Source organism: Argopecten irradians, unplaced genomic scaffold, assembly GCF_041381155.1.
Source record: "Argopecten irradians isolate NY unplaced genomic scaffold, Ai_NY scaffold_0268, whole genome shotgun sequence".
Classification (NCBI taxonomy): Eukaryota; Metazoa; Mollusca; class Bivalvia; order Pectinida; family Pectinidae; genus Argopecten; species Argopecten irradians.
In genome coordinates, this window is record NW_027187735.1 from 21,886 (window position 1) to 40,775 (window position 18,890).

Below are 18,890 nucleotides of genomic sequence, written 5' to 3' on the forward strand. Positions count from 1 at the left end.
GCCTCAGTAAGTTTGACCGCAGTGCGACAGGCTAGTAAAATACGATTACGAATTATGAGTCGATATATTGGGTAAATAATTATTGTGTCAGTAGAGAAATTGTGTAATACCTCAATCTAGTAGATCGTTTGTGAATCATCGATGCATGTGTTGTCTGTGTGTGAGTTGTAATATATATTGTTGTTGTAAGTCATTTTAATCAACTGGTATCAATACTGATTATGTTGACAACATGCTTTTCCGCCGGTAAGTGGCCTCTGCGCATGTCACTGCCGGATGTCGTCATTGCGTAACTATTAGCCAATCAGATGACGGTCCCCGGCACGTGGATATTTCAGGACATGTCCCGTAGCTTTCGGGACATTTGTATCGAAACGCCAGTCACGACCCAGCAGCCGATGAGAGTAGCAGGAATTTTATAGGGCTCGGAACCATTGACCAGGTTCGGGCGTGACTCACTCTCTATTTCTCCTAGGGAACAATGCTTGTTATGTAATATATTTATACCGGTACGGTAGGTTATTTATAGTAGGGGTTTCCCCTGAATTACAATTTGTTTACATTCGCTACCAGGAACATTGATTGAGGCTAGAAAGATAGCGCACGTCATTTAAGAGAGTTATTATCGTTATCTAACTAATTAAGTATATTATTTGTGTGTATCTAGTAGAAAATACATTGTAGTGAGTATATTACGTGAGAGAGAACATTGTGGCCTGTCGTAGACAAAAGTGTATCACGAACTCGTACTCTGTTTATCTATTTGCATTATTAATAAATTACAATTAACTGTTTATCTGGCATTTGTTATATTACTGATCAGTGGTACATAAATAATTACAAAACCTTGAGGGCCTTGTGACCAAAGGCTGAAGAAATCTATACTCCGTGTACCAGGAGTAGACCAGTAACACTGACCAGTGGTCTGTTACCAAGACCAGATACATGTATCTCACTTGGTGAAGTCTATCGAAAGATAGACCCGATCACGTTACACACGTATATCAATATAAGCCAGTTTATATGAATTCGCGCAGATAAACATTCGCGAATTAAACTATGATCTCGAAATTCGAGAAAGTAAATCGCTCACAAAAAAGTTCGTTTACAGTAGCAGTTTCCAGCACAGAAAACAGAAAATGCTAATTGACATTTATAATTTCATCTTCAGCTTAATATCCGTATCTGTCTTATTGTTCATTATGTAGAAGAATTTTGACTTTTTGTTGATAGTTACGTATAGTAATATGATTACAGATAAATGATCATGATGAGGACAAGGTAGATCTAAATCTTCACAGATAAATAATGATAATAAATAAAGCTTTTACTGGCATTCAAACGATGTGCTTCAGCTTTCAGGAAGTTGCTCTCATCAGCAGTTTCAACTGCAGCCAGACGACTTTCTAGGTCGATACAAATCATCTGAAATCATCATAGTGCGTCATTAATTTTTATCCTGCAACTGTCCCACATACTGACCGACAACTACTACCTGATAAAATTGTTTTTTATCCGTAAATACGAAATGCTTTATCCGCCAATACGATCACGTGAATTTGTTCCATTCTGACGGAACTTTTTCTAACTTGACCCAGAACTTGAACCTTCAGCTGAATGAAACTGCTAAAACGTGACGTCACATTCACAGGAATGACGTCATTTTTACGATGTCGAAAATCTCGTATGGTGGTGTCGTCTTTTTCTTGGCTCATGGCAAAGGTATGCATTGTAAAGTAATTTTTAACGAGTATTTATTGTTTTTTTGAGTATTTTCATATTGTTTCAGTAATATATCACACTGAATAGAATTACGGATGCTGTACACTCTCATTCGGTTTAGTGAATGAATCTTTATCTCCGCATCAAAAAAGCGTCTCGCTTCGAGCGAAACCAAGTAAATAACTGTAAATTTGCTTTCGGTTGAATGCCATAATGGTTGCAGGATAAACAGAATACACGGTTAGTATATTACATCACAAGGTTTATTTTGGTGCTCAACACGGAAAGCCGAGATGACTCGGCAAAGCCTCGCACCAAAATAAACCTTGTGATGTAAGATACTAACCATGTATTCACTATATATGACATGCAAGACATTCCATTTTCACCTAATGAATATACTCTACGTTGAATAACATTTAACATTCAGTTCGGTCAAAAGATATTGCCGATTTTTATTAAAAAATGTAGTTTTCACTGGCTTAAACATTTACTTTACCAGCCCATAAACGAAAAAAGGCGTTGCCATTTGTATCATAGCATATGATTGGCTAATTTACACAGAAGAAAATGTTTATTGAATATAACGGAAAAGTCAAATTTTTCTAATGACTAACCTTTTTTTCATATAGATTTTGGGAATATGAGTACATAACAAAGTTGAAAACAGAATAAAAATGATATAGTGGTGGGATTGATTTTGAGATACTCATTTGACGCAAAATGTGGTTTTAGATGTTGTCAAAAAATTTACAAAATCTACGTTTTTCTTTATCAAAATAACAAATTCACATAGTCAACCCTTTATTTAATACATTAACTTCACTAAGATGTAAGAAAATAAAAACCAATGGGTTATAATTTCACATTTAAATGCTTAATATGTTAATCACAATGACCCTTAAAAAGATTTACAGCAAAAATGAACTTGATATAACTGAATCTGTTGTCGTCGCATAGACGATTTAAGTGAAAATATTGAGGTAAAAAAAGTGAAATTTCACCTCTCCGTAAAGTGTAAGAAATGCACTTTATCAAAATGGCCGCCAAATCGATAATTTCTGAAAATTCATGTAGAGTCTATAAAAAATTCTAGAAACAATATTATTCTTTATATAGTCTAGATAGTCTTTTTTTTTTTTTTTTTTTTTTTTTTTTTTTACATATTTTCTATATGGCAACTTGATAAAAATAGAGACAATTATTTTTTGAAAATCACAAAAAATCTTTGTTGGAACAAGATTTCAATGAGACTGAAAGCTCACCAGAGCAGATTCTAAAGTCATATATTATAGAAAATTTTTGATGTTATGGATAAAAATGTATGTAACAGAAAATTCTGAGTTAACTCTCAGCACAACCTGGTAATTCAATTTGAGAAAGATGTCAGATTTAGGTTACGTGATTATCCTTACTCTATGCTGTGTCTGGCACTATTACACCGTAACCAGCTGTCTGCCAAGAGTGCGTATAAATTGACGTTTTGATTGTTCTACTTTTTTATTTCTATTACATTCTAAAGTGGTGTTATAATCATATTTGATGTAGAACGTTAAATATAAGCTCATTTAAAAGACTTTTTAATTAACTTACCGATGCTTCCGCCCAGGTAGCGGCGTCTTTTGACAGAAGGTAGCATGAATTCTCAAATTGTAGCCATCCATTTCTGCATCCTAATACAGATTAAGTACAGATAATACTAATACAGATAATTCAATTTCTCATTGATAGAGAAGGAATTGAAAACAACATCATTTCTTACCCATGTGCATCCATATACTACATTAACTCAGATACTCATATTCTATTCTATTTTCACAGGCTTCTTCCTAACCGACTTTCTTCTTCCTAGCGTCTCCCTTGACACTGCCTCACTTTTAGCCTTCGATTAAATGCCCACGTACATGTAAGTAAGGCTCTAGGTTCTGTCCCCTAGCCGAGACCTAGCATGCAGAGAATGGGACGACTGGTTTGTCCGTTTTGCATGCCATGAAGAAGTTTCACTTTACTGATATGAAATTATCTATACCACTATACAAATCGCTGGTCCGGTCACAACTAGATCATACAAATGCAAATATGGAGAATGTCCGACGCAGAGCAACAAGATGTTTACACAGGCGAACATGCGGTGATATAATACAAGTTTACCAACAATGTTGGACCTATATTAAATTATGGTCGAATGTTAACAAAACTCGTTCTATAAACGGAAATTAGAAAAAAAAACTGTCCCCCACGGCGAGCAAACTCATTACTTAGAATAGAACTGTGAGGGTGACACATATTTGGAACTCCCTACCAGTGATATCAAAGCATAAACTGATCCAAATATAAATAGAATGCATTTCGGGAGAAATAGTATATAATGTAAAGTTATAGAGCTGTATTCAATATGTATTGTTTAAGTATTGACTTTTAAATTAACGGAACTAAACATTTGATATATGTACATTGTATGTGTAAAACTATAGTTTACATAATGACTCGTTATTCTCTCATACCTACGGGTGTAATGCTGGTTTTTCTTTCATACCTACGGGTGTAATGCTGGCTGGTCCAGGGCAATATACTCATGCCGCCTGAGGCTGTATTGCATGACTACTCATGCAATAAAGCCTCATGACGTCACGGGATCAACAAAATTACTATTTCCTTGGTAAAATTTTAAATTGTTTTTACAAACTTTGCTGGTTTTACTGTAAAAAAGATGTAAACAACGGACTTTGTGTTGAAAATATCACATTATTTTACATTTATGGAAATTTGACTTGCAGTCGTGTTTTTATTAGAATTTATTTCAAAATGGAGGGATATTATAGTTGTAAATTTGCAATAAAAAGCAAATAAAATATGAAAGTAAAAGACTCTTTCATAAGTGGATATGAAGGATAGGGATAATCTCTCATACCTACTGGTGTAATATTGGGTTAAATCTCTCTTTCCTACTGGTGAAGTACTGGTTTATGACATGCAATACACTTGTGTCGGCTGAGGCTGTATTACATGGTTACCCATACAATATAACCTTGTGACGTCACTGCACCAACAAAATTACTATTCTCTCGGTAAAATTTACACATTTTTTTCAGAAACTCTGCTGCTTTTACTATAACGAACATAAACAACTGGATTTTTGTTTAAAATATGACGCAATTTTTATGTATGGCGGAATAGCATAACTGTAAAATTGTTTTACAAACGTCGAGGTATGTGAGAAAAATAATCTTTGGTATGTGGATTTGAAATTTAAAAATATTCTATCCCCGGGATTATAAATGTTGTAAGCCTCGCGTTTTACAACATTTTGTGACCATTTGGTAAAATATCCCAATCCTTCCTACCCACATATAAAAATCTTACTTTATTGGGTAGATAGATGCATTGGATGATTTGATCCCGTACTGAAAATGAACTTTCAGAGATTCGTCATAGAATGCATTCCGTTATAGAGAGATCATGTAATATTAGATACGTATCTTACCTACCTTGTATTATTTGTGTCTGCATGGCTATGCAGATCCCAAGTACCAGGATATTTTGGTCAACTTTCATCGTGTTAATTCTACAACGTTTTGTACAGTGCCTTAATGTGGCAGTAAATTGAGAGTGTGGATAGATAAACAACAAGTCACACGTGTTTAACGTCATAGATTAGTCCAAGATAAGGAAACACCACAAACAAAGAACGTGTGGTGCCAAATAGGTCGCTGACCAAGTACTTTAGATCTTATCCGCATATTTCTGCATCCGTTTGATAAATACTGAATTCACCCTATTAGTGAAGGTCGATGTTACGACCAAAAAAAGTTTGAAGAAAACATAAAACATCTTAAGGACATAAAGTTTCGGGAAAAATATGAAACCGAAATAATCATCACGGCCCCGATCGGCCGCCATATTTGTTTTCAAAACTTCTTCTCCCACATTTTGATACTGATGAGCACTGTGGTAGTGCAAAAATCATGTACGTGGATCGCCATATTGAATTTCAAGATGGCTGCCAAAGCCGCTACCTACCTCTATCTGTTTATATAAAATCAAGTAAAAACTTCATAAAAACCAACGCTGAGAGATACAAATTGTTTTTGTACTCTTCGTATTTTTGTATACATTTGTATATAGTAATCAATACTCAAAGCAACACACATGTGCAGTCGATACGGCCGATTTCACTCTGGACCGATTTGGCTCTAAATCTCAATGACTGGAATGACTTGAAAGAGACACCTTCAAATATCTGAATTTATTAATATGAAATGATTTGAATGTATTATCTAACTCTGAAGTTGTCACACGATAACGAGAAAACATCGATAGGTTAAATCAGTGCTCACCTGAAGATAGCATCCAGTCCATACGATCAATCGGGCAATATTATATTTTACTGATTTCAAAGTGGCTCCCCAGATCACAGGTTTACGACGCGAAAAAAAAGATACTGAAAATACTGAAATGTTGTTTACTTAGCCCTGTATAATTAATTTTAAAATGCTCTGAACACCACAAAAATCATCCGATTTGGATACTTGTTAGCTAACATTGAAGACAATATACGGACCAATCACTCCGTGGGATGGCAAAGCACACCAGATTGTGTCTCTTTCACTGTATAAGGATTCCTCAGTTGAACTATAAGACTGTTGATACTCCCAAAATTTCATGTTCTTTTTACACAAATGTCCAGAAAAAGCAGCGAACCAACCGGTTTCCAGTCGCGGTAGACAAATTTTGTATTTTATAAAATTGCTTTAGTCGTTAGCCACGGTTTCTGGTTAAGAGATGATTACATTTTTAGTTGTGAATGATAGGGTACACATTTAAGTTGTCAGTTGGCTGTGTATGCACTGTCCGGACTGTGGTTATGTGCAATCGACACAATATCGTATCTTCAGAAGGATCTCAAAGCTTTTGAACTTTAAACCTTATGTTTGCTTAGACCAACTTGGATCTTTAGATATGATTGTATTAAGTGTGTTAGGCTTATATGGAAGGCTACGGTATATTCTTACCGTTTTCCCTTATAAAAATGGAACCCTTGTTTAGTGCTATCTCAGTGAAGCATTCCAACAGACAACGTACACTTCACCTCACATTATACTGACGACAAACAACCCACTCGTGTCAGTGTTGCGTCGACTGATACATCTGCACCAGAGACTTAATAATCGACCGTGGTCGGCTAGCAACACCTCAATTATATAATCAGATAGGACATGTGTAAAACGCCAGTAGCGATAGATATAGTATCCAGTATTTTGGTTTTAGTTTCCAACTTTTTTCCGTGACGACTTTTTTAAAAACTCTAATCAATATCATTGCCATATATTTGTATGATAATTATGATATTTCCTATTAGGTAACATATTATCTAAGCAATTATAAAGTATGGTTATAAACTGTGGTATGTTTGGAAAGAAGCACAACATACTACAAATGACACACGAATCAAAAGCATTTTTGAAATCCATCAAGAATTTTATTTTGAACACCGATTACAGCTAAATTATTTACTTAGAATGCTTATTTTCATATACATTTTCTATCATCTTTCTGTATCTCTCTATTAATAAAAAGCTTTTACGTGTTATTGGAGAATCAAGACAATGAAATCAAAGTTAACAGTTGAAACCACATTGATATCTTTACATGCAAACTAATACAATGAACTTATTAATATTTGAAGCAATTCTATTTATTTGAATTAAGTTATATTTCATTTTCATTCGAGAACAATAATTGACTTGTGGCTGAAGAACGTCAAACGCTTAGCGACCAAGGAAAACGTTTGACCATCATCTAATTATCTGCTGCTACGTTATTTCATGCACACTACGCAACTTATGTATGTATTCTGCTTGTACGGAGGACATCGCAATGAGCCACAAAATGCTTTTACTCCATAAAAAAGGAAGCCGTTTTCGTTTCTATTCCATTTCGTTCCACCTGCAAGTGGCTGTGGATGCTCATCCATACACACGTACTCAGTAGCAGCTTTGTTACGGTGATTCCCGGAGGCCAATGATCCGCCGTACGCCCTTCGTCCAGCCGTTGTAGCAGGTCGTCCTCGCCGGTATCATCACAGAGGAGGCAAAGGATTTAGGCCTACAGACCGCACAGGGCACCTCTTTGTTTCGTGAGTTTAAACCGAACATAGTATCAATGGGGACAACCTACGTCATCGGAAGTGAATATCGGACACACAAAAACAATGAAAAAACGCCCGCTTCAAGATGAAAATCGGCTGAAATTATGACATAAAAGCAATGCATCTTCTAAAACTATCGCGCGTCAAAGACAGTGTATTGTTAGAGACTCTGTGAAATTATTAGATGTCGTCAAACTAGCTCAGATTATACAAACACCTCGACACAATATTTTTTGACAGCAGGGATATCGGTCACATTATATTCACTAAAACGTTATAAATTGCAAATAAATAAATTTTGCTATCACAAAACTGTCCCGTTTTCTAATATGTAATATATGGGAATATATGGCTGTTGGAAGAAAATATTTCATTCATATTATCTGCTAGTGGAGAATCATATACAGTGCTTAATTAGAAGTTATGAAAGTGATATCGGTCACACTTAGAACTTTAGGGATGACGGTCACATCCAAAGTTACGAAAACTGTGGATAAGACGCCAAAATACTTTTATTGAATTTATCTGATCTTGAAAGACGACTTTTGAACCCCATATCAGCAAATGGTTAACGAGCTATTGAAACCGCTTTTCGTCTATTGCTCATCATCCGTGTCTTTTTTTTTTCACAGCGTGGATATTGGTCACATTTTATTCACCGAAAATATGTCAAGTGTAATTTTTTTAACTTTACTGTTATTTATTGATATAAAATACCTTATTTTTCAAATAGTAGCTATAGCTCATTTTATCCGCTACAAAAGTGACAATACATGTATAACCTAGTTGGCGTTTTTAAAAAAGGATGTCGTTCACAGGGTAACGGTCACATCCAAATATTTTGAAATGCTTTGTCGCTTCGTAAAGATTGCTGAAATATTGCAGCGTTGTTTTCCCTAACTAATCATTCAGGTAAAGAGGAAATACTACCGAGATACATGATACATCATGAACTATTATCGTAACTATTTTTTGCTGAATACTTTGGTTATTCGTACACTACATATATTGTTTAGTTTTTGTCTATACATGTATTTGTACACACCCTTTGTTCTTGCATTGTCTTTGTCGTATAATTTAAAAACTTCGCAGTGACAATATACAAGAAACTACATAAAACTTAAAGATGTAAAGGCATCCGATGTAAACAAAAGGAAAACCACACTGATCTATAAGCTACAGAAATACGTGAATACATGATAGACAGGATCACTGAGGGTTTTTAGCTGATAGCGTTAGTACAGTTCTACATGTCAGTTCACTAATAATTTCTCCACAGATTTAACACACAATAACGATTGAAAAGGTACTTAGAATATTGTAACGAAGCTGTGGTGCGCTTCGTTGCTATATTTTCCGGAAATTATATTAACCGGGACTTTGGCGGAAATTTGCTGGGCACGAGATCTCGGGACTGCGCCGAAGCTTTCAGTTTTTCTACCGGGCCTTGAGAGGTGAGGGTTGTGTTTTTGAATCCCATGTAATTTTTATATATTTGTCGCCCATCCTTTCCCTAATTTGCTGTTATGGTATAGTATGGAAATGCATTAACATTACTGTGTGTGTATTTTTCGCTGTCAGTCGATATTTTTGCTATATTTTTGAGTTTGAAATACTTGTGAAATTGTGCAATGTCGGACTTGGCATTTCTCGCTTTTAGACGGGTTTCGATAGTAAGTAAAAGTCTTCACTCTTGTGTTGAGAGCCGTTGGTAGGCTGGAAAAGAGTGGGAGCCTCCTGTGTTGAGTTTCGGGGTTAACCGTTAAGGAGATATTTTGAGAATCTTCGCTAGAGAACGGTGTTTGTGAAATTGGAGGTTAAACTATCGATAATCGGCCCGGTGTGTAGCGCCACGTGCTCGGTCTTTCATTGATGGGTAGGAGTTAATTCTGATAGCGAAAACGTGAGAATATTAGCAGCAAAACTGTCCATTTCACAGTACTTCCCACTGAGCCACGCGGGTATTTTCTTGTTGTCGCCTTTACACATGTTAAATATTAATAAACTGTTAAATGAATTTGATGTCGTCCATTGTCCATACTCACTAGTACCTTTGAATATTGTAGCGAGACATAGGAATCTGCAAGCTAACGCGGCAGTCGAACCCAGGGCAAAACAAATTAATTGTATCATTCTTACTCTACGCTAATGACTACGGTCGTAGCGAAACAAGTCGTTACAATATATCTTAACAACAGTAGCACAAATGATCATATGCAAACAAATTATGAAAGCAAATCAGTTGATAACGAGAGGGCCAAGAGATATCGTGACGTTTACCATTGGATTTACAAATCGGTCAATTTAACATGTTGGTTTAATATCTTTAGCGCTTCATCTTCAATTAACAGATGTCCAGTTGGCATTCATACTCCCCTAATTGTCAACTGAATGCAATTTAATGAATATATTTTCATTTGATAACACTTGTATGATAACATCCCAAGATATTTGTATCTATAATGAAAAAAATCAATATCGTCAAAGACGAAACAGCCATTTTCTTGTGATCGATGGCACAAAAATTATGACATCACATAAAAATAAGCTAATAGCAGATCATGCACCCCTGAATGTCAAATGCGTCTGGTAGGTATACATATTAGGGTTGCAGTGAAAAAGTAAATATATGTAAATGAATGCTATAAAGCACCGTGGTAGTCAAATAATTTCAAGATAAGCCAAATATTCATTATTTTGTAATCTTATCTGTCTCAAAAATGAGCATTAATAAATACAATTCTATGTTAAAAATGATTATCAAAATATCTATATCGAACAAAACATTTGATAATTGTATGTCTACATGGTAACGAACTTCAAGTTGTCGATTACCGCGTTTTCCCTTTGGTGAATTATGCACAACAAGAGTAAAGAGAGAGATACATGTAGTACTTATAAAATTCCAGAAAGGTTCATTAAGTATTAAGCTCACATATTGAATTTGAACCATAGCAACAAGTCCATCTAGTAGAATCAAGAAAGATGACTTTCTAAACATGAAATTAAAAAAAGATCCTGAATACTCTCTGGTAAATACATGTAGCGGTATCGAAATAAATCGATTTCAGTACTTTCAGAGAAATAACAGAAATTAAAGACGGACGGATGACGAGCAATGGGGGAAGGCTATTTTCATAGCTCGCCAACCATTTGCTGATGGTGCGTTAAAAAGATCAATTCAATAAAAGTATTTTGACGGGGTATCCACTGGAGTTGCATGAATGCGTAAATAACGACTACATGTACAATGCTGTAATGTTCAGTTTTCGTAACTTTGGATGTGACCGTTACCCCTATAGTTCTAAGTGTGACCGATATCACTTTCATAATTTCTGATTAAGCACCGTCTATGTTTCTCCACTAGCAGATATGATGAAGGAAATATTTTCTTTCGACAGTCATATATTACATATTAGTAAACGGGACGGTTTTGTGACAGCAACATTTATTTATTTACAACTTTTAACAGTTTATTGAAAAAAATGTGACCGATATCCCTGCTGTCGAAAAATATTGTGTCGAGGTGTTTTGCATTATCTGAGCTAGTTTGACGAAATTTAATAGCTTCATAGAATCTCTAACAATACACTGTCTTTGACGCGCGATAGTTTTAGAAGATGCATTGCTGTTATGTCATAATTTCAGCCGATTTTCATCTTGAAGCGGGCGTTTTTTCATTGTTTTTGTGTGTCCGATATCACTTCCGGTGACATTGTGACTTATACTAAACCTATCTGATCGTCAAAGACAGTGTATTGTTTAAGACTCTAGTGATGAAAAACAGATATACGTCAAAAAGTTTACATCAGATCATATACAACACCATGTAACCATTACGCAAATGGTTTACAGTCATTTAGCAGAGTTTGTGTCACATTTTATTTAATATCACTAATTAATAAACGGCATAATGCAAATAAAAAAAATTTTGCTGCCACAAATAAAAAAGTGTAAATAAAATTATTAAAATATTGTGTGTTCAAGGGTGTAGTTCTAACATATATTTATATTATTCTTTTTACTAGTTAGTAAACAATCCATTTTGTGAAGTATTATAAGCTTAGTGCATATTTAATTCAGAAATTTTGAATCTATTTGAAATCGGTCACAATTTAGATGCCTTTAAATGGTTAAAACGGTCAATACTGAAAAGTTACTAAAATGTGGATTTGCCAAAATCTTTTATTGAATTTATCTGGGCTTGTAAATTATACATAAGATTTTCTATAAACCAGATATTATCAGCAATTGGTTTCACTTGTAATGAAATCCGCTTTTCAACTATTGATAGTTTTTCATAAATAAAGGTACCGTCTTTTTATGTTAAACGTGGCTTGTTAATATGTTAAAAGTGTATTTTTTTTAGAACTTTATTAAAAAAGAAAATACTGATAAAAAATTCCTTATATATAAAATAGTATATCGTGATAACATGTTCATTTTATCCGAACTTCATGATCGTAATAAATTGACATTAGTTGAGTATTACCATTGTATAACGGTAGTTGGTTTGTTTGTTGTGCCGACGTTCAAAAAGGATGTCGTTCACAGCGTAACGGTCACATCCAAAAATTGACTTAATTGTTTGTCGCTTCGTAAAAGATTGCTCTCTATTGGCAGCGTTGTTTTCTTAACTAATCATTTGAGGAAAAAAAGGAAATACTACCGAAATACATCGGATACAACATTAAACTATCACAAAGAGATCGTTGCGTATTTTTGGGAAATTTTTTATTTTTGAAAATACTTTGGTTATCGTACACTTTAAATTGTTAAATGATTACATTCAAGTGTCTCCATTAAACATTGTATTTAACATTACGTAATATTGTTCTTGCATTGGGTTATGAAATGAATTTTGCTGTGCAAAGTAAAAACTGAGGAACCTTACCAAAGAAAATTTCGTGCTGTTTGGTATATAAATTGTACATTTACTATTTACATTTTAAATTACGTTTCTGGTAATAAAGAAAGTTTAAAACGTTAATATTCTATTAAACTTCTCTAAAATATATTAATGACAAACAGAAAACAAGTTCATTAATAAGTACAGAAAAACGTGAATACAGTATTCATGAAAAACAGGCTTACCTTAAGGGTTTTAGTACTTGTAAACATTTTAGTTGTATTTCTACATGGATAAAAGTCAAAAAATTTCTCCATTAGACTTAACACACAATAACGATGTGAAAAGGTATTTCCATGGAATATAACTTAACAACAGTAGCACTTTATCATATGCAAACTGTGTATAAAAGCAAATCAGTTGATAAATAGCAAATATCGTCATCTCAAGCAGATATATGACGTATTACCATTGGATTTACAAATTGGCTTCAATACTCAAAACTATGTTGGTACCATTGAAAGCAATGTTAGCGTAAACTTTGATGTATCAAATGTCAACAACGCTCACATACAGTCATGTACAAGCTGCAATTCATACAGCAGGAGGAAGTTTATTCAAACAAAATGCAACCTCCGACCAAGGATTATACCGATATTTTCATTTTGATTAACTTTATGTTATAACATCCCAAGATATTTGTATGTATTTTAAGGAAAATGCTTAAGATTAATATGCTTCAAGGACTGAAAAACACGTAAAAATTTTTGTGATATGGCACATGTCAATTATGACATCATATAACTTTGGGTAGTGATGAAGATGTCACTGAAAATATTCAAATTTTTCACACTCTGGATCGTAGTTTCAATATATTTTTTCAAGATAGCCATAAATATTCATTGATTTTCAATTTATCTGTTTCATAGGGTGTTGAGCATCCTAGATAAATACATTGGGTCCTAACTGTTAAAATGATTATCAAAATGTCTATTTCAGATTATCTATTATATAGATTTGAAAATGTAAATGTCTACATGGCAAACTTCACTTTAGTTTCTCACGGTACAATTGTATTTCCATCTAAATTGAGTGTATCTGATACAGTCACAATATGGACCCTATTGTGAGATACATGTAATACTTAATACCAAATTCCATAAAAAATGTTCCATCAAAACTTCAGTTTCTGAATACAGCAAATTTTTTATCAATCACAACACATGTATCTCATAAAACTTTCAAAACTATGTAAAATAAAGGAGGATGATAAAGATAAAAACATTACTGTTAATTACTAAAGTATTCCTTATCACATTAATCTGTGATCATTAATATAAGTACACTATTTAAATAAATTGTATCATATGTAAAAATGTGATTTCCGATTATATAGAGGGTCTTACATAAGTGGCTTACATACATAAATATGAAATTTATGTAAGATTCAAAATTCAGAAATGGTACAGACGGAAACCTTTAGGCGATTGGTATGGGGGCAAACTTTATTGAAAAAAACATCCATATTCGCCTCTGGCTAATTCTTTTACATATTAACCAAAAAGCCAAAAAAATCCTTCATATTCAATAAAATGTATTAAACATATTCATTATGAATGCATATAACATAAGTAAAATTGTAGAAACATGGACATTTTTGGTACTGGATTTCAATGCCAATACAGTCTGTAAATATCAAATTGTATTTTCCAATAAACTTCAGTACTGTCAATACAGTCTCATTATATCAGACAAAATGTATGTTCCATTAAACTTCATACTGTCAATAAACTGTATGTAAACCACTGAGAATTTTTGGATAAAATGACTTTTACTGTCAATACAATGTAAACTAATATCACATTGTATGTTCCATTGAATTTCAGACAGTCAAGACAACAGTTGCATTACTCTGGAGCAAGGGACAGGGTTGTATCCAAGAACTTTACTGACCCATACATTCTGTATTATATCACATTGTATGTTTGAACATTAAACTTCACAGTACTGTCTTTTACATATCACAGTATTATATCACGACTGATTTTTTAATGTTCCATTAAACTTCAGTAATAATGACTATATGTAAAATTTTAATGTTAACTTAGACTGAACTGTTAATACAGTCATGAATTATATACACATTGTATGTTCCATTAAAGTTTCAGTACTATCAATACAGTCTAAGTGATATATTCACATTGTATGTGCAAAAGTTAAACTTAAAATAATGTAAACATGGACATTTTTGTATTTTGGAACTTACCGGTCAATACAGTTCTTTTATATCACATAGTATCAATGTTGACCAACTTTATGTGACCTGAAGTGATTCAGTAACAAAAAACAATGTAAATAAAACGCCCTGGGTCAAGAAAAATCGGGTAAAATTATAATAAAAGCAATGCATTCTAAATACTATCGTGTGCGTCAAAGACAGTGTAGTGCACGATTTTTGAAAGTACTCATTTGAGGTAAATAATAATCGTCAAACTAGCTCAGAAAGCAAAACTCGACGCAATCCATTTTCAGACAGCAGATGTAATATCGGTTTCACATTTTTTTTATTTTACATTCTTTGCATAAATTTCAAATAAATAAATTTTGCTTATACAAAAATTCCCGTTTTACTAATAGTAATCAATGATGTTGGAATTAAAATATTTCATTCATTAATCTGCTAGTGGAAATCATATATTGCTTTAAAAGTCAGAAAATTATGTTGTGATCGGTCAAACTTAGAACTTTATGGGTAACGGTCACATTTGTGTTACGAAAACTGTGGAAAGTCGCCAAAATACTATTTATTGAATTTATGATCTGTCTTGAAAGATGTACGACTTTTTTAACCCGGAAATCAGCAATTGGTTCACGAGCTATTGAAATCTTTTCGTCTATTGCCATCATCCGTACATGTCTTTTTTCCCAAAGCGTGGCTGAAAAATATGTCAAGTGTAATTTTATAAATTTTCCACAAAGCTATGACAAATATTTCAAGTACTGAGAAATTACCAGTACAAAGTGAAAAAATAGCACTGAAAAATTATTTTATCAAAAAAATACTATACACAGAGGGTACTGTTATAGACGTTTTTGCAAGTGTATCAGTGCTAAATAACAGTTATTCCGCATACAAAAGTGACATTCCAATAACCTATTTAGGCCAATTAGCAGTTGCAAGTTTTAATTTTCTCCGAGCGATGTTCATGTTAGTAATTTTACACAGATTATCCAACTATTTTTCAATGGTTTTAATCGTAAAGATTGCTGAAATATTGCAGCGTTAGTTTACCCTTCGATTCAATCGATTAAAGACTAAATTTGCACCGGTACAGTTTGCATTTGATACATGAGTGCATTCTTTCTGCATTATCGTCCAACTATGCATAATTTTTTGATTTTTATTTTTGCTGAATTTTGGTTAATAAATTGTAAATTGTATTGACAGAACTTTTTAAGTAAATGTATTTATAATACGCATTTTGTTCTTGCATTGTTTGGAATGGTGATGAAAATAGTAGAACTAGGTTAACTTACCAAGCAGACAAAAGGCAGTACCATTTACTATTCTGAAGTACTAGCAGTGTTAAAAAAATTAGCAGTCACAGACTGCAATAGGAACTACATGTACACACATAACATTTCATAAGTTAAAGAATTCGGAACTTAACAAAATACATAAAATCAGTGAATATGTAAACAGATATAGGAAATACATATATATACTAGCTCAGAAATACGTGAATATGTACATGTTTAGGTCCTGAGGTTTTTAGCTGATAGCGTTAGCAAACATTTACATGATGGTTCATATCTTTAATAGAATTGCACAGACTATAACACACAATAATCAGATTGAAAAAGGTACTTAGAATTTATACTTAACAAATTTAGCACAAATGATTATGCAATAGAAATTATAATTGATTGAAATCAGTTATTGATAACATCTAGAGGCCCCAAGAGATATCAGGTCAGAGTTTACCATGGATTTACAAAAAATTTAACCTGTGGTCCAATATCTGTTAGCGCTTCATGTTGAATTATTATAGAAGATGACCAGTTGGCAGGAATACTCCCCTAATTGTACAGTCAACTAAATGCAATTTAGCTAGAATATATTTTCATTTGATAAACACATATATGATAACATCCCAAGATATTTGTATCTATAAAGAAAAAAATCAATATGTGAAACAGCCATTTTCTGTGATCGATGGCACAAAAATTAAGTCACATAAAAAATGCATAGATAGTATTCATGATGATTCAAATGCGTGTATCAAGCACCGTGGTAGTCAAATAATTTCAAGATAGCCAAATATTCATTTTTTGTAATCTTATCTGTCTCAAATAATTATGTTTGCATAATAAAAACAATCCTATGTTAAAAATGATTATCAAATGTGTATATCGAAACAAGAATTTGATAATTGTATGTCTACATGGTAACTAGAATTTCAAGTTTCGACTACCGCGTTTTCCAATTGGTGCATTATACACAACAAAAGTAAAGAGAGAGATAGGCTTCCATGTTGTACTTATAAATTCCAGAAAGGTTCCATTAATGTGTATAGAATCTCACATGTTGAATGTTTGAACCATCAGCAACAAGGTCCATGCTATTAGTTTAAAGAAAGATGACTTTCTATTTGAAATTTGAAAAAGATTTAATACTCTCTGGCAAATACTTATGTAACGGTATTAAATAAATCGATTTCGGATTGTTCCGTCAATAATATTATACATAACTGGATCTACATATGAAAGTTCTCCAGTACTTTGTAGAGAAATTAACAGAAATCCAACAGACGGACGGATGACGAGCAATGGGGGGAAGGTATTTTTATGGCTCTGCCAACCATTTTGCTGATGCGGGGTTTTAAAAGATCAATTCAATAAAATATTTTAAACGCTACTTATCCATTGGAGATGCATGAATGCGTAAAGTAAGTGTAAACTGTAAACATGGACATTTTTGGTAAGGGGACTTACTGCCAATACAGTCTGTATTATATCACATTGTATGTTCCATTAAACTTCAGTACTGTCAATACAGTCTGTATTATATCACATTGTATGTTCCATTAAACTTCAGTAATACTGTAAACATGGACATTTTTGGTACTGGACTTACTGTCAATACAGTCTGTATTATATCACATTGTATGTTCCATCAAAAACTCAGTATTGTTATTACAGTCGAACGAATATAACAACGGTTCACTTTTGGCTATTTTAATTAAGACTTCAGTATTGTAAAAACATAAACGGAGGTCCTATTATTTCACCTGTGTCTGTGTCTCGGCAGGGCTTTACAGGTCAAGGCTGTAAATGTAAATAGATGATCTTTTTTTCACATTGTATTTTTTTCCAATCAGTTTTAAACAAGGATTTATAAGTAGAAAGGATTCGTGACTGTCAATACTTTCCATTATAAACATCACGCATACGACTATTGTCTCAACAAATACTTGGTCAGTATCGTGTCAAATACGAGTCGTAAACACCAACGGAAAGTTCCATTATTTTTTCACAACGTTTATTACATTGCTTTAAGGACATGGATATATCTTAGACTGGATACTGTCTAAAATTTTCTATTATATCAATTGTATCAAAAAAGACCAACTCTATGTCACCGGAAGTGATATCAGTAACAAAAAAACAATGAAAAAAACGCCCGCTTCAAGATGAAAATCGGGACTAAAATTATGACATAAAAGCAATGCATCTTCTAAACCTATCGTGCGTCAAAGACAGTGTATTGTTAGAGACTCTGTGAAATTATTAGATATCGTCAAACTAGCTCAGATTATGCAAACACCTCGACACAATATTTTCCGACAGCAGGGATATCGGTCACATTTTATTCACTAAAACGTTATAAATTGCAAATAAATAAATTTTGCTGCCACAAAACTGTCCCGTTTACTAATATGTAATATATGACTGTTGGAAGAAAATATTTCATTCATTATATCTGCTAGTGGAGAATCATATACGGTGCTTAATTAGAAATTATGAAAGTGATATCGGTCACACTTAGAACTTTAGGGGTAACGGTCACATCCAAAGTTACGAAAACTGTGGATAAGGACGCCAAATACTTTTCTTGAATTTATCTGATCTTTGAAAGAACGACTTTTGAACCCCTATCAGGCAAATGGT

The 18,890-nt window shown here is 33.4% G+C and overlaps 1 protein-coding gene across 1 annotated transcript; it reads right to left on the reverse strand.

The window, feature by feature from the left end:
* Window positions 1-323: 323 nt before the first annotated feature.
* Window positions 324-5,341, reverse strand: LOC138312269 (C-type lectin domain family 2 member E-like). The gene is made up of 3 exons (XM_069253237.1): window positions 5,211-5,341; window positions 3,316-3,395; window positions 324-1,425 (listed from the first exon to the last, which is right to left on the reverse strand). Exons 1-3 carry the CDS (start codon window positions 5,275-5,277, stop codon window positions 1,288-1,290), a joined length of 285 nt encoding a protein of 94 aa, XP_069109338.1. The 5' UTR covers window positions 5,278-5,341; the 3' UTR covers window positions 324-1,287.
* Window positions 5,342-18,890: the final 13,549 nt, after the last annotated feature.

Excerpts from the sequence above, each read along its gene's own strand:
- LOC138312269 (XM_069253237.1), bottom strand. The coding sequence starts at position 5,277 with ATGAAAGTTGACCAAAATATCCTGGTACTTGGGATCTGCATAGCCATG. Across the intron at positions 3,396-5,210 it reads GCAGACACAAATAATACAAG|GATGCAGAAATGGATGGCTA; the intron begins GTAGGTAAGATA and ends AATCTGTATTAG. Across the intron at positions 1,426-3,315 it reads CTACCTGGGCGGAAGCATCG|ATGATTTGTATCGACCTAGA; the intron begins GTAAGTTAATTA and ends TGATGATTTCAG.